Genomic DNA, 23092 nt, shown 5'->3' on the forward strand with positions numbered 1-23092 from the left:
AAGCATACAAATATCCTGTCCCTCTTGGGCCTCCCTCCCACGCCACTCTCCATCCCATCCCTCTAGGTCATCACAGAGCTGAGCTGAGTTCCCTGTGCTGTGCAGCAGCTTCCTGCCAGCTCTCTATTTTACATATGGTAATGTACATGTGTGGTACTTCTCTCTCAATTTGTCCCACCCTCTCCTTCCCCTGCTGTGTCCACAAGTCTGTTCTCAAATGTCTGTGTCTCTATGCCTGCCCTACAGATCGGTTTATTGGTACCATTTTTCTAGATTCCACATATGTGCATTAATATTATACCACACTTGCATAAGAGTTACCGAAGGAGGCATGTTTTCTAGTTCTGAGGGCACTTTTAGTCTCAGGGGAATTCTCTAGGCAGTGGCCAAGGCCCTTATCAGAAGTAGCAGTTTCTGAAGACCCATGAAGAGTGATACTTGTGAGATTTAACATAATTGTGAAAGTTGGGCAAGTTTTCATTCTCCAAAAGTCTTCACTGAGCTAGAGTTGTCCTTAAACAGACTCGAGAACAAAGTAATAAAAATAAGCTCAAAACATGAAAAAAAATTAATGTACTGCTAATTATTCTTGGCAGTATAATATCAGAAGTTCATCAATATATACTATATGTATCAGATAGTATATATTCTGTTTTCTCAGCAAAAAAATTAAATAATACTTGTAAAGTTTAAGTTTCTGGTTGTTTGTATAGTACTGCATACCGCGTAGTGTAATGTAAGCTAGGACTTCACAACAAGTTCAGAACCACTGGAAAACAGAGGGAATGAAAAAGGTTGTGTGAGTGATATACATGTAGACAGGTATTTTGTAAGTATCTCTTAAAATAACCATTAAGTCCTTTAGAAATAAAATAATAATTTATAAAATTAAGACCATCATTAAAAATAATAGCTTTACTTGGGGACAGCAGTGGTTCAGCAGTTAAGACTCTGAGCTTCCACGGCACGGGGTACAGGTTCAATCCCTGGTCGGGGAACTAAGATCCCATATGCTGCAAGGTGCTGCCCAAAAAAAGAAGGCAAAAAATAGCTTATTATTAAAGATTATATTCCAGGTACTAGGTAAGTGCTTTTCGTAACTGCCTACTCCATAACATGAATTATTGATTTTTCTCCATAATCACAAAAAAGCGTTATTTTGACCTTGTTTAAAGAATGGGCTAAAGCTGAAACTCCAGTACTTTGGCCACCTCATGTGAAGAGTTGACTCACTGGAAAAGACTCTGATGCTGGGAGGGATTGAGGGCAGGAGGAAAAGGGGACGACAGAAGATGAGATGGCTGGATGGCATCACCGACTCAATGGATGTGAGTCTGAGTGAACTCTGGGAGATGGTGATGGACAGGGAGGCCTGGCGTGCTGCGATTCATGGGGTCGCAAAGAGTCGGACACGACTGAGCGACTGAACTGAACTGAACTGAACTGAACTGAAAGAATGGGCTTCCTTTGTGGCTCAAATGGTAAAGAATATGCCCTCAATGCAGGAGACCAGGGTTTGATCCCTGGGCTGGAAAGATCCCCTGGAGGAGGGCATGGAAACCCACTCTGATATTCTTGGCCTGGAAAATCCCATGGACAGAGGAGCCTGGTGGCTACAGTCCATGGGGTCGCAAAGAGTTGGACACGATTGAAGTGACTTAGCACACAGCAGCACGCAAAGGTGGGGAAACTGAGGCAGAGAGCTGTTAAATCAAGCCCAGCAAGCTCGTGATGAAACTAGTGTATGGAAGCCCAGCACTCTGGCCCTGGAGCCCTCAGTTCGATTCTGCCTCTGTGCACTGCTGCTGATGTGTTAGTAGTATTTTTCCAAATAGAACTTAGAAAGACTAGCTGTCAATTCATCAGATTATACCATAAAATATTTTACTTCATTTGAAAATGTTATTACTTTTATTACTGAATAAATGTCCACCTAAGTTATTCATAACATTTCTCATAGTGTCTGTTTAAATCACCTGCTGTTCTCTGTTGCTCTGTTATGTTGCTGGAAGCATTCTGCCTGTTCCAGCCTCAGGTTCATTTTTTTGTTTCCCCTTCTGGTCCTCCTTTCTCTACTGAAGTGGTTTTGAGCACCTTCTGTGGTTAGTGCAGAGACGAGAAAGCAGCTAGTGGTACACCCACCTTTCACAGCCCCTCCTGGAATTAAGTATCAAGTTATTCAATCAGTTGGTTATTAGGCTTCCCTGGTGGATCAGTTGTAAAGAATCCACCTGCAATGCAGGAGTGAAAGAAAAAAAGTGAGGTCACTCAGTTGTGTCCGACTCTTTGCTACCCCATGGACTGTAACCTACCAGGCTCCTCTGTCCATGGGATTTTCCAGGCAAGAGTACTGGAGTGGGTCGCCATTTTCTTCTCCAGAGGATCTTCCTGACCCAGGGATCCAGCCCGGGTCTCCCGCGTTGTAGGCAGATGCTTTACTGTCAATCTCTGGGTGGGGAAGATCCCCTGGAGAAGGGAATGGCAACCCATTCCAGAATTCTTGCCTGGAGAATTCTATGGACAGAGGAGCCTGGAAGTCTGCAGTCCATGGGGTGGCAAAGAGTCGGACACGACTGAGTGACTAACACTTGCACTTTCAGCTGGTTATTAGTGCCTGCCAAGTGCCCGGCTCTGTGCTGGAGACTGAACAAAGCGTTGCTGCGGCCCCTGCAGAGGTGCGGTCTAGTTGATTTCCAGGAGTGACGCTGTGTGTGTGTGCTTGGTCTCTCAGTCGTAGTTGCGACCCCACTGACTGTAGCTTGCCAGGCTCCTTTGTCCACGGGGATTCTCCAGGCGAGAATACTGGCTGACTCTGAGTACCTCTCATTTATGAAATGCTTCAGCCCGGACTGGGATGAAGTGGCGTTCGACTCTCTTCTCTTGTCCAGCCTTACCGCACCCACCCTGAGTCTGCTCCTGAGATCTACAGGGACCCAGAGTCAGCCCCACCAAGCTGGCCCCTTGTCATTCTCTGTAAACCTCAGCAACGCCAAGATGCCTCGCACCCTGCTTCTCGGAGTGCGGACTGCTAACCCCCGAGTGCTGGTCTTTTTGTTGTGCAGTCTGACAGCATTAGACTTCTGTCATGGAAAGTACGCGTTTATTTTATTTCCACAAAATCCCTTTCGCCTCGTTAGTGTTTGATTTTTCCTTAATTGACATTCGTGCCTATTAACACCGTGAGTTGGTGGGTTTTGTCTTGTCTTTTTCCCTTGACTGATGGAATGGGTGGATAACAATCAAAAAGCATTTGAGGGCCATTGCCCGAAGGAAGAAATCACTGAAGTCGTTTACTGGAAGGCGATCAGAGCCCTCAGTTATGGAGCCTTATAGACTTGCTTTATCATCATCAGTACTGTGTATTCATTTTCCACTGTGTGCAAAAATAAAAATGTATTTCATTAAGTACTGTGGGGAACTGGTAGGAAAAATAACCCGGCAGCGCTCGCCACACCCTGGTTTCACTCTGATGATGGCTGTAAGCTTTCACTGGATCCCTGTGATCTTCCATCCTGCTGGCTGGTGTCATTGATCTGTGAGCTCATTTATGGGGCCAGCTTTGCATGAGGGTCACGGATCTATCTACCTGGTTCTCTGAAAGTTTGGCTTCTTCCTCCTGATAATCTTCAGAAGGAAGCAGTACCTAGAGGGATCTTTCAGATTCATTATGAAGGAGACCTTGCAAATTGTAGGACCTAGAGAACCCTTCAGACCTTCCCCACAAAACTCTGTCTTGACTGTCCACTTAGAGTAGTGGTCCCCAACCTTTTTGGCACCAGGGACCAGTTTCGTGGTAGATGATTTTTCCACAGATTGGGTGGGGGAGGGGGATGGTTTTGGGGGTGACTGAAGCGCATTTTGTTTATTATGCTACTGGTGATCTGGCAGGAGGTGGGGCTCAGGTGGTAATGAGAGTGATGGGAATCAGCTGTAAATTCAGGTGAAGCTTCTACTGGTACGCACCTCCTGCTGTATGGCCCAGTTCCTAACAGTTCACAGACCAGGGTTGGGGACCCCTGACTCAGAAGGATCAAGTGAGATCTACCCTGGAATAAAAGGAGGACCTGGGGGCCAACAGCCAGGCGTTAGAAACTGACCTCCTGAATAGAAGAGCCGACAGGTTGGTTGGGAAACAAGATGAAACTAGTCTGATCCTCCCCACTTTCCCAACACATCTGCGTTTCTTCCCGTCTCTCCTGCGCTTCCCTCTCCATCAGTTTCTCTTCCTGTCCCCGTCCCACATCACTGGCCTTTTCTCCCTTCCTAAACCTCTCTTGCCGGAGAAGGCAATGGCAGCCCCCTCCAGTACTCTTGCCTGGAGAATCCCATGGACGGAGTAGCCTGGAAGGCTGCAGTCCATGGGGTCGCTGAGGGTTGGACACGACTGAGCAACTTCACTTTCACTTTTCACTTTCCTGCATTGGAGAAGGAAATGGCAACCCACTCCAGTGTTCTTGCCTGGAGAATCCCAGGGACGGGGGAGCCTGATGGGCTGCCGTCTATGGGGTCGCACAGAGTCAGACACGACTGAAGCAACTTAGCAAACCTCTCTTGCATCCCTTCTTGTCACATTTCTTCTTGGTCTCAGTTCTTGGGCTGTTTTCTCTTCTGCTGCTGCTGTTCTAACAGCAACTGTTTTTCCTCATAGATGGAATTTTGCTATCCGCCTCCTCACTATACCACCACTGCCGTTGTTGTGGCATTATATACTGTATCTTGTGGTTAAATAACCATCTAATAAGATTAAACTGGGACTACCAAAGACACTTTCCTGCACGGTTCACTGCCTTAAGTGGAAATGCTCCGGTGAAGTCCTGTCTGCTGTTGCAGGTAAACCAAATGACTGCTTTCAGAGTCTAAGTCCTGGTGGGTTAGATGCTACCAGATTGCCCCAGGCCAAGGCGGCACATTTCAGGAGGAAAAATGCAGGCTTAGATCCCAGGATATTTTGCTTCTGACTTTTTTAATCAGCTAACTTTCAGTGACTTTGGGCTACCATTGGACAGTTTGAATATTCCTGCTTCAGTTTCCCTTCTTTGCAAAAGACAGTATTGGCCTTACCCTCCTCCTTCTCTGGACCTTTTAGAAGGCTTATGGGTTGTTATTACTCACAACGACTTGGATTTCATAGATTAACTGCTTCATATACATAAGGCACTATGTAAATTCCAGGTATGATTTTTTTTTTCTAATTTGTTTCCTTTTTTGTACCATAGTTTTCTGGCCAGTCAGGTTGATCTTTAAAAAGTTAGGGGTTTTTTTTTTTTTTAACTCTTGTTAGTGTTTATTTTAAGATACTTCTCCAAGAACACAGATGTCTCCTCCTTTACAGCGTGAAAACTGTAAGGAACGGCTCATTGCAGTAAAATCGGAGGAGGGAGACGGGCTCGATGCTGCCTTTCGTGCTCATTCACTTTCTTTCTAAGCTGTGCTTTCAGTGTTATCTCTTCATCCATCTGCTCCCAAGCAGGACGTTTCATCAGTCAACGTCCCCTCTAAAATTTCCAGAGAAACGTGTCTCATATCAGGACCAATAGTTCAGCTACAAGCGCTGTCACCTCTCCAGTGGCCACTGACCACAGCTGACTGCTGCCAGACCTGAGTTCCACCGCATCATCGGAAGCCGACACGGAGCATGGACTCACCTCCACTCTTGCTTCGTACCACCAGCGGCTCAGATGGGACCTATGTAATAACTAAAAACCAAACAGCCAGAATCAGCCTCCATCTTCTGAGAACAAAGATTTACCTGGCAGGAGATGTCCCCTGAGTGAGCAAGTGAAAGTCACTCAGTCGTGTCCAACTTTTTGCGACCCCATGGACTAGTCCATGGAATTCTCCAGGCCAGAATACTGGAGTAGGTAGCCTTTCCCTTCTCCAGGGGATCTTCCCAACCCAGGTCTCTCACACTGCATCAGATTCTTTACCAGCTGAGCCACAAGGGAAGCCCAAGAATACCAGAGTGGGTAGCCTATCCCTTTTCCAGTGGATCTTCCCGACCCAGGAACCAAATCAGGGTCTCCTGCATTGCAGGCGGATTCTTTAGCAACTGAGCTATCAGCGAAGCCCGAGATGTCCCCTAGGAGAAGCATTTTTGGCAAGCCATTCACCCTCTGGCATGCCTGTCAGTACGACACAATACCCATTGGTTCTGGTGCGGAAACATCGGGATGGTAACTCTCACTTGCCCTGATTTTTTTCTTCTATATTACTCAATATTTCTTTCTGAAGAGATGACACTGATGTGGCTTACACGAGATTCTTACTTTATTAAAAAGCATTTGTTTTCTATCACCAGAATAAATGTTTTCTATTCTGTAAGGGGATCTCATGTAAGCTACTTTCAGACCACTCCAGTATCGTAGAATAGTGCAAATGAAAGAGCACTATGGAAAAAAAATCTCTCTGAAGTAGGCATTCTAGTCATTAAGCACCATATTTTGTTGGCTGTTTCATCCTTTCAGTGAAGGCAAATAAAAAGCAGTAATGATTAAAATTTAATCTTCCCTAATCAGCTAGAGAAAATGCTGTGATTATTAAGAAATCTCTCTGTGTTGGCTTCTTTTTTTCTGCTTTTGCACTCATAGTTTTGAAATGCCTTTCATTTCATGACCAGTTCTTCTTTCTTTCGAAATAATTTTGAATTCTGACCTCCTAAAATGCTAACTTTCTTAACGCATTTGAATCTCTTACAGTTTATGTTTTTAACAATCACATAATTATTTTTAAAAATGAGGACTGAGAAAAGCATTATACATCAGCTGGGTCAGCTGCATCTATTATAAATGGGAAAAATGAAGTGAGAAATGACATACTTTGCCATGGCTACATAACTCATCAGTGACATGACATGGCTCAGACTAAAACTTGGGCCTCTATTCTGTCACATCCTCAGGAAAAAGTCTCTGAATTTAGAAACTTAAATCGATGTCAACACTGTTAGAAACACTGCTGCTGGTATTCTTTGCAAAGGTAAATGGGAAAATAAGGAGTATGATCCTGGTAATGTGAAATTACTAAATACAGACATGTCTTATTTTAAAATAATGTACTCTAGAGTCATAAAACCGAGAGTGATTATTTTCTGACTCTACCAAATTATTGTTTGCTTAAGATTGTCCATAACTAGTTCTCAGGACATTTAAAGCATAATTTGATTCATTTTCTTTATTTCCATGGGGCTCTTTTGTCATCGGGAATTCCCTGTGCATGCATGCGGTTTCTTCCCAAGGCAGACTCACTCCTTGAATTGTTCACATCCACAGTGCCCCAAGTAAAAGTGAAAGGGAAAGTTGCTCAGTCTGACTCTTTGTGACCCCCTGAACTATGCAGTCCATGGAATTCTTCAGGCCAGAATACTGGAGTGGGTAGCCTATCTCTTCTCCAGGGGATCTTCCCGATGTAGGAATTGAACCGGGGTCTCCTGTATAGCAGGCGGATTCTTTACCAACTGAGCTATCAGGGAAGCCCGCAGTGCCCTAGCCCCGCACCAAATAGTGAGCCATCGTTTCTCACTGAATGAACAAGTGATCAAATGAACTTTTGAACACCCCTATTATGTAAATGAGAGTAAGTCAATATACTTAAAAACTTGCATATATTAATTTTTTATTTTTTAAAGTGCATAAAGGTAAGCAGAAAGGCATCTAAGAATCTTAAGAGGAGCTTCCAAGGGACTCAGTTAAGTCCTTGAAAGGAACCTATTTAGCTTTTGACACTGTTGGACAATGAATTTTTATGACCACATCCAAGAAAACAGTGAGTCAAGTTTATTGTTTATTTAGAGGCAGATGAGCCCTGTAGTTAGCAACAAGGATTAAGGAGGAGTAAATGAAATGCCAGTTCATTTGTTTCATTTTGGGAAACAGAGATGGGGGCTGGGGAGAGGTGTCTGCTTCCTGGACCAGCTGTCTCTTGCCTTCTGCATGACCACTGACCATCCATCCTTCAAACTCTCAAGCCTATTGTCTTCATCCCAAAACGGACTGAGAGGAAGAAGGTGGATGCAGCAAGGCAAATCTTCTTGTGAAAGCCAGGGTATGGATCACCTAGTAGTGAAGAGTGGTAACGTTAAACTGGTACACAATGGCAAGCGTGTAAAATATCACAGTAAATTCATTACTAGATAATTATAGACTAAGACACTTGACCTCAGTGTCAACTTCCTTCTCTGTGAAACAGTGATAATACTTAACATTGTGCAGGGGGTTCTGGTTTCAGACTTGAAGGCCCTCCCTGAGCATGAGAGAGTGCTTCACTGCCAACCTTTTTGCTACCACCTGCATCTTCTTGCAAGAAAGCAGGTGCCAAACTGACTTCTGGAAAAGCACACGGTATTCACGTGTGGCTTTTATCAGCTAGCTGTTGCTGGGTTTTAGATCTGGGAATCGAGGGGACCCCAGGGCAGGGACAGATGACCAGATAGTTCCCAAGAGTGTAGAAACCATAGGCTTCTGCCCCTTTCTTTCAGGATCAAACTAAATAGACTTTCATGTCAGCTAAATATGAGCTTACCATGACCTGAGGCCCATTTAATTTTTTGTTCTGCACATTTCCTTCCTGGCAAGAAAATAAAAGGAAAGGAAGCTTCACTCCTAAGTTCTGTTCCATTTCTGTATTTCTTCATTCTGTTCTTCATTTTAAAATGTCCACAAAATTCTGATGATGAAAGTAAAATATAACGGCATGCCAAGACTGTGTGCTAATTGATTCAATTGGGCAATATAGTGCTGGGTGTTTTTTTCCTGTTTTTTTTTTTAATAGAATTTTTTTTTTTTAATTTCAGTGTTCAACATCATAAAGTACAAGAGAAAAAACAAAAACAAAATTTGCCTGTAACATCATTACCCAGTCCTATACCCTACTGATACTTGGGTGCATTTAATTTCAGATATTTTCGTTGTACCTACATCTATTTTTGCAAAGAAAAAAAAGACTTTTCCCTATAGAACTGCGACAGAGACTGCTTTCACTTTCATGCTATGTTTTAATTTAAAAAAAAACAGTAACATCCACAGTTGAGCTATAATGTCTATTTAAAAATACTAGTCTGTGATTTTTTAAGTATATTTGAAACTGTCCAAGAAATCTAATTCAAAAATTAATCCAGCTATAATAAACACAGCAAAATTCTATCAAAATGTTACCTTTTTATAAATTCACTTTGATTTTTGAGGGAAAAAAAAAGGCAGAGAAATCTTGGCAAATAGTTTTCTTTTCATGGTCTCAGCTTGATAATCTAATAAGGGAACTTCTTAGATACATATTTCACTATTGGAGGGAAGAAGGCACATTGAGGACACTCTATATCTGGTAAATATTGTGCATTAAAATAGATAAACAGTAGTAAGCCATCCTCCTGACCCGAGGCAAGAAGAGTAACATTTTGCTATTTCAGATTAGGAAGTAATTTCAGATTAATTTAACACAGTTGCTAGTCATTTTGAAACAACTTTGAAGCCTCCTCTTTTTTATTTCCTTTTTTTAATCTGTGAAATTAAGATTTGATCTGAAAACAAAATCAATACAGCTCACGTGTTATTTCATTTTATGAACCTACTGTGATGATCTCATTCTCTACTTCTTTTCATAGGCTTTGTCCGGCTCTCATCTTGTGATGTTCCATCCTATTTTTTTTAATTAAAATTTTTTTTCTTGAGGCAGACCATTATTTTTAAAGTCTTTATTGACTCTGTTACAATTTTGCTTCTGTTGTATGTTTTGGTGTTACTGCTGTGAGGCCTGTGGGATCTTAGCTCACGGACCAGGGATAGAACCTACAGCCCCTGCATTGGAAGGCAAAGTCCTAACCACTCGACCATCAGGCAGGTCCCTGTCCTATTCTGTTCTTCTTTATCTGTACCCCATTATGTAATATTTTATCAGTGTAAAATGCAGTCTTTCTCAACTATGAGTCTTAACTCCTCAGCTGCTTTAAACGTTCTCTGTATGTCTTGCTGGATCCATAGACATCTCCTCTGTACATGGAGTGTATGGATGTATTAAATTTCATTTTTCATGTGTAGAAGGAAAGAATTCCTTCTGCAGAAGTTCCTCTGTCTTTTCTCTGTGCAACATCCTGTATTGTAAGCCATCACCAACATTTTACCCTCTGCTGGCTTTACCTCTCTGTAGAGTGGGAAGATTCATCCTGTCTTAGAGATGAGAAAGCTGGAGTCCCGTAGGTTTGGTAACTTCTCCAAGATGACCTAAAGACTGAGCCTGGACTCAAACCAGGTCTTCAGATTCCAAAAACCAGGGTTATTTCTCCTGCACACTTGAGGTATTCTGTTTTGGTTTATTTTTTCAAGCTATGTAAAGTTTTACCTTAAAAAGAAGTTTTTTAAAAAAATCATCTTTGTGCAGAAGTTTTTCTTCATTTTACTATATATTTTACAATCTAAGTTAATATGGGGCTTGATCTGGGGATGAATTAATTTGGATGATTCTTATATAGGCTAGAAAACCAATGACCACACTTGTTATGGATCTCTGAGTCAGGAGTAAGCAGGTTCTGTGAGTTTGAAGGGAGTACCTGTGAATAAAATGAATGGAAGATTTGATATCAAATTTGGATGCTCTGAAGACTTTTTAGCCTACTTCTCCGCTGACTTCAGAGATTGACAAAAACAATCTTCAATTTTGAAAGATTGCTCGGGCTTGGTTTTTTTTGGTTTTTGTTTAACCTATGTGAAATTATAAGAAGTGATTTATTTCTCTCTCTCTCCAGTGTCACTCTGCTATTAAAGTAAAGTTTGACACGTAGTAGGAGCTCTGGAGAAGGCAATGGCACCCCACTCCAGTACTCTTGCCTGGAAAATCCCATGGACGGAGAAGCCTGGTAGGCTGCAGTCCATGGGGTCGCTAAGAGTCGGACACAACTGAGCGACTTCACTTTCACTTTTCACTTTCATGCAATGGAGAAGGAAATGGCAACCCACTCCAGTGTTCTTGCCTGGAGAATCCCAGGGACAGCAGCGACTGGTGGGCTGCCATCTATGGGGTCACGCAGAGTCGGACACGACTGAAGTGACTTAGCAACTTAGCAAGCGAGGAGCTCAATCAGGCTTCCCTGGTGGCTCAGATGGTAAAGACTCTGCCTGCAGTGTAAGAGACCAGAGTTCAATCCCTAGGTGGGGAAGATCCTCAGGAGAAGGCACTGGCTACCCACTCAAGAACCCAGTCGATATTACTTGAATGAAGAAACAGTGAGGGCCCTTATAAAATATGCTGGTTTTACGGTTGAGAGTCTCAGCACACAACTTAGGTGATGTTTCTCTATAAGAACCTTTACTGTGAGTCCAGCAAGATGGTGTCAGCTTTAAACTAACCCTCCAAGGCAACGCCAGATTTCTACCCTAGGAAGCAAGATCCTTGCCTAAGACACTTTGGTTACAAGCTGCATGGCTGAAATGGTTGGCCAAGTACCAGAAAACAGAATTAATCAGAACACCCCACTCTCCATGCATTCCATATAATTGAGATGCTACTTGGGTACATGTGAGAGTACAGGTGATATAGATACATGTATTTTAAACCCAGGCTGCATTTTGTGGGAAAAGTTAGGGTTTGTGTTAAATTCCAGCACTGCTCTATTGCCTGTATCAAATAATAAGGTAAATACTTTACTATTGACATGCTTTTCTGGAAGTATCCCTGAGAAACCTGTTTCTTTTCCCAGTGAAAGAGATAACATAGTCCAGCCTGATAGTGGAACGTGACATGAGGCAGGGGCATGCGTTCTTAACAAATAAAGTCATTAAAACTTTCAGTTTAAACTTCAGCTCATTTGTTCCAGGCGGTGCCCCTGGGGCTCCTGTTTGAACAGCGCACAGCATGGTTAGATTTAGGAGGCACATTTTTCATTAGCTTCTTTTGAAAGATGCCTGCAGTCAAATCCCTTGAAGGACTCTCCTCGCCCAGAATCATTGGGCTCTGTTGGGTAGGTGAGATGGATGATTAAGGTACAAGGAAGCCGCAGACTGAAAGCAGCTGAGAAATGGAAATTTTAAAGATAAACCGATCAACATGCCTGAAAAATCTATACAGGATAGAAATGAGGGGATGGAGCATTAGAAATAGAATTTCAGGCACCGTTTCATGTCCGGGTATTAGAGTCAGATTTGGGGAATCGGATGCAAGGAAATAATAAGTGTCTTTTTGGCTTTTAAAAGAAGTATTTCACAGCAATTTAAATGAGTATCTGAACAGAAAAGTGTTTGGATTGGAGGAGTTTCTTCCCAGATTATTTTCTGGTTTATTTTCTTTTTAAGTAGAACTTAAAAGTCAAGTGAATAAATCTTAGGTGCACATATGTATAGGATTCCAAGCCAGCAGTTAAAGAATCCCCCTGCCAGTGCAGGAGATTCGGGTTCAGTCGCTGGGTTGGGAAGATCCCCTGGAGAAGGAAATGGCAACCCACACTAGTATTCTTGCCTGGCGAAGCCTCATGGACAGAGGAGCTTGGCAGGCTACAGTCCATGGGGTCTCAAAGAGTCAGACACGACTGACCACACACACGTGCACATACGTATGTATATAGCTGTTTAACTTCCCAGATCAAGATTCAGGACTTTTCTAGCTCTCCAAAAGATTCATTCTTATCCACTCCTAGCCAGCCACCTGCGCTGCCAAAAAAAGGGTGGCCAGTGTTCTGAGCTCTGTCATCACAGATTCCTTTTGCTACCTGTAACCTCTTGGGAATGGAGTCATTCGGGATGTGCCTTTATGTCTCCGCTGCTTCTCTGAGACCCAGAGATGAAGTGTGTGCAGCATCCTCACTGCATGGTTACTCATTTCTTTCATTTTCATAAAATCAGTAAAGAAGGCAGAAGTACAGTTAGAAGGGGAGAGGGAAATGAATGTGTTGGAGGGGATGGGGTCATAAACCATTTGTATTCAAAACGCCCCTGCTTCTCCCTGAGTGATTAAAGTTCATCATGATTTGGGCCTCCAAATATCAAGAAAAATTCAAACAAGTTTTACTGCATTGTCCTGTCCAACATGACAGCCACTAGTCACACTTAACCTTAGAGTTAGTTGTTCATTTGTGTCTGACTTTTGTGACCCCATGGACTGCAGCCCACCAGGCTCCTCTGTCCATGGAATTCTCCAGACAAGGATACTGGAGTGGGTTGCCTCCAGTGTTGCCTCCAACACTTAACCTACCTACATTACATTTAAACTAGTTAAAATGCATTAAGATTACAAATTCAGTTCCTCAGTCGCACTAGCCACATTTCAGGTCCTCGAATGGCCACACGTGGCTCATGGCCACCCTACTAAATGGTACAGATATGGAACATTGTCTCCATTCTTGCAGAAAGTTCTGTTGGACAGCTGCTTAGAAAACTGGCTGTGAGTTTCCTTCCTCCGCTTCTTCCACCTTTTCCCATCATAATAATATTCTGGTGGGTTTATTTATATTTTCATTGTAACTTGCCATTTAATTCTGTGGTCCTCAGACCATCATCTTCAAGCTTCCATTTCCTGCACTTTCCCTCCATACTTGGAAAGAAAACAAGTAGGAGAATTCTCACAGTGTACTGAAATTTCACTATGAATTTTTATTTCTAGAATGTACCGTGTGGTCTCCTTCCTGCATCCCACAGTAAGCTGACTTCTCACCCATCAGATTTCAGCTTAGACTGTCTCCAGGGAGTCTTCCCCACCTCTCCTCCCAGCCCCCAAGCCTGGATTACATGTCCTTGTAGTTAAAAGTGCCACAGTAACCTGGCTTCCCCCTGCCTGTTGCAATTGATTGTTTCCTGTCTCCTCTCTCCCACTGAACCAGCTTGCTGAGGCCAGGGTCCAGCCTGTCCTGTTCCCCGGGGTATGTGCATCCTTAGGGACACTGCCTAAGCCTGGAAGGAGGGAACAGTGGGCTACACGAGGAGGGGACCATAACCGAGTAACTTAACATTAGGATGGGGTTCCGTCCGCCAGCCCACCGCCTGGGTGAGGAGTCTGTTCCAGAGGGGGAATGATCAGAAACACCACCATTCTGTCTGGCCACTTTTCCAAATACACCTCAATGCCCTGAGCTGTTTCTCCAGCAGCGATATTGGCACATTCAAAACACTTGTGCTCTCTTCTGGTTAAAGTTCATGGTTTTCATCTCATCAGAAATGATGTTGAAAGACACACACAAACTAATGAGATGATGCTGGGAAAGTGACTAAAGATGGGAAAGTGGAGCTGAAGCATGGTGATAATAGGATAGAAAGTTTTGCTGCGTCTGTCTGCAGGCAGCTTTTAAGTCTCACCAACCCAAATGACCTGATGGGGAGGTGGCTGTATCCAGGAAAGGTAGGAAGCAGGGTAGGTAATAGAAGTCCCAGCTCAGTCTAGTTTTAAAGATGAATTTACCTGCCCGAGTATCAGGAAACATAGAGATTGGAGGCTCAGAGTTGGTGGATTCTGTGTCTCAACAGTGTCAGGGAGGATCCAGCTCAGCCAGCCTGGGTGTTGGCTTCATCCTTAGGCTGGTAGGGAAGTGGCTGCTGCAGGCAGGTGCAGACATCCTATCTGAGACCTCAGTGTCCAGTTAAAGAAGAGAAAGTGCCAGTTCTGGTGACTGGCGAGGGGAGGAGATGGCCACGGCTGAGCCAACTGAAGCACCTGGAATCAGTGCAACAGATCTGAGTGTCTCCTACAAGCGCTAAGACCACCCGGCCCCAAACACGCCCTCCTACCCCCCAGCCTGTGGGTTTAAAAAGTCCTTTTAGCCTGCACCAATGTGGAAAATACTGAGTGAAAACCCTTTATTCCATTAGCTGCTGCTGCTAAGTCGCTTCAGTCATGTCTGACTCTGTGCGACCCCATGGACGGCAGCCCACCAGGCTCCCCCATCCCTGGGATTCTCCAGGCAAGAACACTGGAGTGGGTTGCCATTTCCTTCTCCAATGCGTGAAAGTGAAAAGTGAAAGTGAAGTCGCTCAGTCGTGTCCGACTCTTAGCGACCCCATGGACTGCAGCCCACCAGGCTCCTCCATCCAAGGGATTTTCCAGGCAAGAGTACTGGAGTGGGGTGCCAATCGCCATAGCAGTTAATACCTTAGAAATGATCTAACTAAGGGGACAAATACAGAATACAGAAAGCTCCTAGGATGAGAAGACACAGCCTCAGAGAAGAGCTAGAAGGGCTCACCAAAGACTAATTGTAACACTTCAAGTCTTACTGGAACCAACAGGAACCTACTGTATAGCACAGGAAATTAGACTCAATATTTTATAATAGCCTATAAGGGAAAAGAATCTGAAAAGATAGATGTGTGTGTGTGTGTGCGCACGTTTGTGTGCTCAGTCGTGTCCGACTCTTTGTGACCCCGTGAACTGTAGCCTGCCAGGCACCTCTATACATGAAATTTTCCAGGCAAGAATATTGGAATGGGTTGCCATTTCCTTCTCCACGGGATCTTCCAGACCCAAGAATCTAACTGGTGTCTCCTACAGCTAGTGCATTGGCAGGCAGACTCTTTATCACTGTGGCACCTGAGAAGACCAGATATATATACATATACATGTGTGTGTGTGTGCGTGTGTATGTGAAATGAAAGTGTTAGTTGCTCAGCTGGTGTCTGACTTTTGTGACTCTGTGCACTATAACCCGCCAGGCTCCTCTGTCCATGGGGATTCTTCAGGCAGGAACACTGGAGTGGGTGTCCATTTCCTTCTCTAGGGGATCTTCCAGACCCAGGGATAGACCCTAGGTCTCCGGCATTGCAGAGATTCCTTACCATCGGAGCCCCCAGGGAAGCGGTATAGATATAGATATGTATAGCTGAATCATTTTGCTGTGCACCTGAAACTACCACAGCATTGTTACATCCACTATATTTCAGTTAAAAAAATAAAAGTCGGGGGGACTTCTGTGATGGTCCAGTGGCTGAGTCTGTGCTCCTGATGCAGGGGCACAGGTTTAGAAGGGGATGACGGAGGACAAGATGGTTGAATGGCATCACCCACTCAATGGACGTGAGTTTGAGCATGTCTGGGAGGGGGTGAAGGACAGGGAATCCTGGCGTGCTGCAGTGACAAAGTCACGGGGTTGCAAAGAGTCGGACACAACTGAGCGACTAAGGGAACTAGATCCTGAAGCCGCCACAGAGAGAGACCATCTGGCAGAGAGAAATCGATTAAAAAAGTCAACAAATTGATTACTAGTCTGCCTGAGCCCACCCGTTAGGAAACTTCCTCCTTGTCCTGAAGGGTTAATCCCCCACTTCCCAGCCTACCCCCACAAGGAAACACTGGTTTAATTTTAAATTTAGCAATATCCATACATATATGATTTTCAGTGTACATGGTATATATTCTGAGAAATCTGGATTCCTTCAACTGATCAGTTACGCTTTCTTTTATCCTCCTTCTCTGTAGACCTGGCGTGTTTGAGCTGTGCTGAGTGAGGTCACAGTCTAACTACAGTATTAACCCTGCAAATCTGTTCATTTTCACCCCAGCACCCTGAGGCAGGGTATAGAATGTGTCCAATTGAAAAACTATTACAGACGCTGCAGTGCTGTGATGGACTGAATTGTAACAGAGACTGGGGGGAGTGGGGGTGTGGGGTGTGGGGTGTGTGGTGTGTGTGTGTGTGTGTGTGTGTGTGTGTGTGTGTGTGTGTCTTTAGCCAAGAAATCATTTTCTAAAAGGAAGTCAGGTAGTACGTAGCTCTTAAAAGTGGATAATATGGTTGTACTTTTAAAGGAAAAAACCCATTTTCTGACACCCAGATTTTAAAATGCTGTTGAATATTTCAGCCTTCACTGCTTTACATTTCCTACTGATGTGTGTCCTTGTTTTTTAGTTCTTTTCCCCGTCCAGTACCTCTTTCACTTTTCTCTCTGTGTTACAATCATCACTTGTGTTTTTTAATTTCTATTTTGCTTTGTTAAAAATATACAGGAACAGACAAAGAATAACACAGTGACATCTACAAACCCACTTCCCTCAGTTTAAGAAATAAAGCATGAGCTCTTGCTATGACTGTTCCTGGGCTCTGTTTAATTCAGCACGGAGAAAAGCATCACACAGATGGTCAACGTTTTGAGTGAAAGCTCAATCACCACCCCGTTCACAGTAGCTGCAGAGTTTCAGAAGAAACGTGCATTCCCAGTCTTGCCTGGACATGTGGTTAATGCTAACTAGTCCAACAGTTGTGCCCCAGGTAACTCCTGAAGCTCTTTTGGATCATAAAATCTAGGATGTTTTGCAAATTTATATTTTATCATGCTGGGCTTTATGCACAAAAACTAGATGACTTCCCATTTATAATCTCCATCAAAGGCATTTCTCAAAATCCCTTTATTATGCCTTTTCACTGACTCTGCTGCACATTGTTTGCAAACAATCTCTGGCTAAATTGTAAAGCTACAAGCACCCTCATGGCGATCACCTGGCAGAATTCAGACATGAGTGCTGTTTGAGCTTTTTCCTAATTGTAGATTCTAAATGTTTGACCCCCTTCTTTGAGTGCCAGAGACCTGACTTGACTTGTCTGTGGCTTGGGCTCTAATTTGAAAGCGATTGACCATGTGTGGATGGTGTTTGAAATATTTATATTGTGTCCATGGAAAGGATGGCAGGTTTTATTTTCTCAAGAGTGCAGTTTCTTCAGCACGTCCTCGTGCCATCATGTGATAGCCTCCTTCTGCTTCGTTTGCTTCCAGGATACCTTTGCCTGTGGGGCAGCACATTGTACCCGGACACGTGCCTCAGCCCCACCTTGGAAAATGATCCCTTCTACAAGCTCAGCACACACAAGAGCGGCTGGCTCATGGCTCCCAAGCACATACCTAACCACTGGAGGGGACACGCTTTTCAAAGTGTGCCCAGTTCCATAGTCTTCTAGTGAAAGAAGCAGGAACCCAGTGGGTAGATGTGGGGTTATCTTTTTGTTTGTTTCATCTGTTGACTGATGAATGTCTGGTACCTGTTTACAAGGTTGCTTTGAGTGTGTGAACTGATGGTTAGACCAGTCATGCCCCCTTTTTCCTGATTTGGAAAATAGAAATTGAAGAGACCATTCTGCAGAACCCAAGTGCTGAAGGTCTGTATTTATCCCCGGCCCATAGCAGTAAGGTAGTTTTCCAAGAGAAGGATAAAGCATAAGTATTTTATCTGGATGGAGACCATTTCAAGTATTGATTATCTTTTCATTTGTAATGAATAGTAGTTCTCCACAAGCCATTAACCAGTTGTTAAATGCAATAATTCATTAGTAAAATAAGCCATCACAGTGCGTGGTTCTATGTGAAATGAACATTAGTTCAGCTCCTTGATTCCAAGCACTGGAAGTTTTCCTTTGTCACATATCTCAGAGTTTTTTCATATGCGTGACAGTGAAAGCGAGAGCTTGTTGATTTTCCAGATTTTATTAGTGAACGAATATCAGTGCTAGTCACTGGCTTATTCTGTAGGAGGTATGCATTTCCTTTCTCTCCACTGAATAAAGCAAACATGTCTAAACCTGCTTCTCTCTCTGTAGGACAGTCGGCCCAATATGTCAAGACCTCTGATCACTAGATCTCCTGCATCTCCACTGAACAATCAAGGCATTCCCACTCCAGCACAGCTCACAAAATCCAACGCGCCCGTCCACATTGACGTGGGCGGCCACATGTACACCAGCAGCCTGGCCACCCTCACCAAATACCCCGAGTCAAGGTAATCCGAAAGTGCATGTGTTTGATGAGCTAACTGTTCTTCCTTTGACCAGCTTTGCAGTGTGGCCTCACCACGGTGAGGAGCAGAACGTGAAGACATCGCGTACCCCCCAACCCCCGCCCCACACACTGCCCTGGGACATGAATGTAAGTCTGTGAGTCAGAGTTTGATCCAGAGCTTAGCTGAGTACGCATGAGAGTGTCACCAAGGACGGAGTTCTGCGATATTTCACTCCTCTGCGATCTTCACATTTCTCAGCCTAGTAAACAAAGGATGGTGATTTCTCCCCCTGACCTTTCTTCTGTCCTCTTCTGCTAAAACGCACTTTCTTATCAAGTCTTAGAATTTTATAAGGGATCACTTGGCCCACCAACTTGTGAACTGGAAAAAAATCGAGACTCTTATCAGTAGGGCAGTATATTTAGAACAGCTGGCAAAAGTCCAGAAAGATAGTCTTGCTTGAAAAAAATGAAGGGTAAGAGATAAGCAAATATAAAAAGGATGTGAAGCGGGGAGGCTGTTCTACAGACAGGCTGTGTACACCACTCTGAGGAGAGCTCCCCTCCTAAGTCCCTGTCCACCCATTTCTAAAGGAGTTCCAAGGAACCAATTTACTTTGCACCCCTGGACCTCACTGCCCCCCACCCCCCACCTCAGCCCATCTGGATCTGGGGGCTGTGGCAGAACCTATTAAGGAGTTTATCTCAGGCAGTTGTTGAGTAGAGAAAGAGGCATGAGCTCACATGGGCTGATGTCAGGATAAAGAGTTTTGCGTACTTGTTTCTGCTCAAATGAAATGGAAGCAGAGCACTTGGGCTTCAGAAGAGCACTCATTGCATTTTTTGAGCACCTCCTATAATGTGACAGATATCAGGTAACTTACAGCCTAAGGAGAGAGCACTCATGAAATCACTGTCATAACTGCACGAAGCCTGCTCTTTTGTTTTCCGTTAATCTCACTTCACTATCTGATATTTTATGAAGGAGTATGAGTGTGTGCCAAGTCGCTTCAGTTGTGTCTGAGTCTTTGTGACCTTATGGACTGCAGCCCACCAGGCTCCTCAGTCCATGGGGTTCTCCAGGCAAGAATACTGGAGTGGGTTGCCATGCCCTCCTCCAGGAGATCTTTCCGACCCAGGGATCGAACCTGTGTATCCTGTGGCTCTTGCACTGTAGGTGGATTACCACTGAGCCACCAGAGAAGCCCCAGTAGGATAATATATTGAGTCATAAATAATAATTGAGTTAAATAAAATATATCAAAATTGATTTCACCTGTTCCTTTTTACTCTTAATGTGGCTACCAGAAAGTACAAAATTACACACGTGTCTCGCTTTTTATTTCTGTTGGACAGCCCTGAACTATATATACAGATTTAAAACGCATATATGTAATTAAACCTCTCCCTCCCCAAACCTCCTGATACTTAACATATATCATAAATTGAATATCTCTTTCTCTAACTTAATTAGACAAGATACAGTGTTAATCTTTTTTCTCAATCTTTCTCTGTGCTTCCTTGTCACATACAGTGAGCCATGGTATTCTGGGAGCAACATCAAAAATAATTTGTGGTTCATTATTCCCAGGTTTGAATGTTGACACTCCCAGTTAATAGTTATTTGGCCATGGATAGGTTGAATTTGTAAACCGCCTATCTTCTATCTTGTGAAATAGACACAAATACATATTCTTCCACGGTTATTGGGAGGATTATATGTGATTACAGAAAGCACGCCGTGGCTCTGTGCCCAACACATAGTATTGCCTTTATACTTAATCCTCTGCCAAAGCCAGCAATTGTTTCTTCTCAAACAGCCTTCCAAATTCCATATATATCCCATTCCTTTATTTTCCTAGACCACAGTAACAGCCTCACTTCTGGATTCTCACCTGGATTCTTACAGGCTCAAAGGCCTCCTTGCCTGCATCTTCTGGTCCTTTATCTTTAATGTCCCCACCTGTTGTAGAACTGCTGAGCCATTCCAAGGAGATATTTTTAACTATATGTCCAGACTTTTGGAAACAAGCCTTACAAGTAGCTTCTGTTTCTGTTGCTTACACCTAAAGCAGATGACACTGGTCAGAAGACAATGGTGTGGATGCTGAATTGGTCACTGTGTGTTGCTTTGCTTCCTCTTGGATTTGGGGCAGAGGGGCTTGGAAAGCAATTAAATGGTCATTTCAAAGCAGCAGTCAGTTTAATGGGGCCGATCCCAGGAGGTGCTGGTGGTAAAGAATCTGCCTGCCCATGCAAGAGATGTAAAAGATTCAGGTTTGATCCCTGGGTTGGGAAGATCCCCTAGAGGAGGAAATGGCAACCCACCCCAGTATTCCTGCCTGGGAAATCCCATGGACAGAGGAGCCTGGAGGGTTACAGTTTATGGGGTTGGAAAGAGTCATACATGACTGAACTTCTGAACACAAAACCACAAGTTTTAGTAGCCAAAGACATAGGGAAGAAATAGTTCTTCATGCTTTTTTCCATAGAGGTCAGATGTTCCTTCCAAATTCTAGGAAAATCTCATCTGTTTCATCAATGTTTGGGGTATACATTTGAGGATATTAGGTTGGCCGTGGCCATGGAATGACAAATAATAATTCCAAGCCAAGTTCTGTAGATTCTAGGGTGTCTTGAACCCTTCTCAGCCTGTGGGACCTTTCCCAGTCCTCTGGTTCCTCTCTTATCCATCTTTTCCTTGGCGTAGCCCAGAGGGGAAGGGGTTTTTCCTTAGTTTTCTTTTCAAGGATTTCAGGAGGAGACCTGTAGTATAAAAGTAAAGCTGTTTGTAACAAGTGATCTTAAAAGATGTGATGTCTTTCTATACATTCAGAGGTCCTGCAAGAGTTTTTACTTCATTTTGAAATATTGTAGGTGATTTTTTATTCTATTTCTATTTACTGTCTTCTAGACTAAAGATTACTGTTAGAACAGTGGTCCCCAACCTTTTTGGCACCAAGGACAGGTATCATGGAAAATAATTTTAACACAGACCAGGATGGGGAGGCTTTGGGGTGATTAAAGCACATTACATTTATTCTGCACTTTATTATTATTATGTCTGCTCCACCTCAGATCATTGGGCATTAGATTCCAGAGGTTGGGGACCCCTGCTTTAGCACATTGTCCCCAGAAAGTGGTAAATTGGACACGGGTAAACATGAGAAGCACCTGGGAAGCATTAAAAGACCATGCGAGACCCCAGACCAATGAAACAAGAACCTCTGCAATTTTCCTAAGAGATCCTGATTTTCACCATATGGCTCTATATGGTCCCTCCAAGTGAATATAGGTCTTTTACTCAATGAATATTTTGATATTTTGTGCTATATCATTATGGCCATTCCACCATTAAAGATACATCTTCCTCTTCATTTCTTTAATTAGCAAGGTTCCCTGGTTCCACAGTATGCACCCATGTGCCCTGTTCTCTTTTTTTGGGTTTACAAACCCTAAGTAAGGATTCAGTAAGCGAGTTGACTTTTACATTTTACAACAAGGTTAATCTCACATTGTTATTCACTTTTATTATCAGGTGGTTTTTAGCTAACAGAACTGGACGTAAGGGTTCAAATTAACTGTAGTACTGCATTTATCTGTGATGTGGTCTGTCTTTACTAGCGTTTCATGTAAGATGCAAAACAGGTCTTTGGAGGTGTTTATGAGACAGAGGCTGATCCATACCACCTCAGTGATTAACACTGTTCCCTTTCAGGGGAGCCTCGCATGTGTCGTTTCAATTGTATCTGACTCTTTGTGACCCAATGGACTATAGCCCACCAGGCTCCTCTGTCCATGGGATTCTCCAGGCAAGAATACTGGTATGGGTTGCCTATGCCTTCCTTCAGGGATCTTCCCACCCCAGGGATCGAACCTGAATCTCCTGTGATTCCTGCACTGCGGGTGGATTCTTTATTGTCTGAGCCACCTGGGAAGCCCTCATGCGAGCCTACAAGTCTCCAATTCTGGCTGCTTTTTGGAATTGGAATCACCAGGAAAACCGCACAGTTCAGATCTGTAATAATTTTACATCAAATAAGTGAAACCAAAAATTAAAAAGACTCAAGAAAAAATATTATCAGCATTAAAATATTGTAAACAGATATACAAAGGAGATAGAACACATTTAACAGTTTGTTAGCTTGATTTCTAAGTTGTAAATATTTAGACAAATGGGAGGTGGACCTCACTAATAATCTTGGCTTGTGCCCTGCGCAGTTGAAGAACAGACCTGATTATGTCTAACTCAAAAATTCAAGGTCCCCACTAATATCATTGGTTACAAAAATCTAGGTATCTAATTTGTCCTAAGTAAGTAATATTGGTAACAAATTACATGACCTTTTTAAAACCTCCTAATGCACTCATCCGGAGAAGGCAATGGCACCCCACTCCAGTACTCTTGCTTGGAAAATCCCGTGGAT

The 23092-nt window shown here is 43.4% G+C and overlaps 1 protein-coding gene across 1 annotated transcript in view; it reads left to right on the plus strand.

Moving 5' to 3' along the window:
* Nucleotides 1–23092, plus strand: part of KCTD1 (potassium channel tetramerization domain containing 1) — a 99644-nt gene that overhangs the window by 31196 nt on the left and 45356 nt on the right. Inside the window, exon 2 of the mRNA XM_052660545.1 lies at nucleotides 18488–18666. Within this exon, the coding sequence (XP_052516505.1) occupies nucleotides 18488–18666 (179 nt within the window). The remainder of the gene's footprint in view (nucleotides 1–18487; nucleotides 18667–23092) is intronic.

This window comes from Budorcas taxicolor, chromosome 22, assembly GCF_023091745.1.
Source record: "Budorcas taxicolor isolate Tak-1 chromosome 22, Takin1.1, whole genome shotgun sequence".
Taxonomy (NCBI): domain Eukaryota; kingdom Metazoa; phylum Chordata; class Mammalia; order Artiodactyla; family Bovidae; genus Budorcas; species Budorcas taxicolor.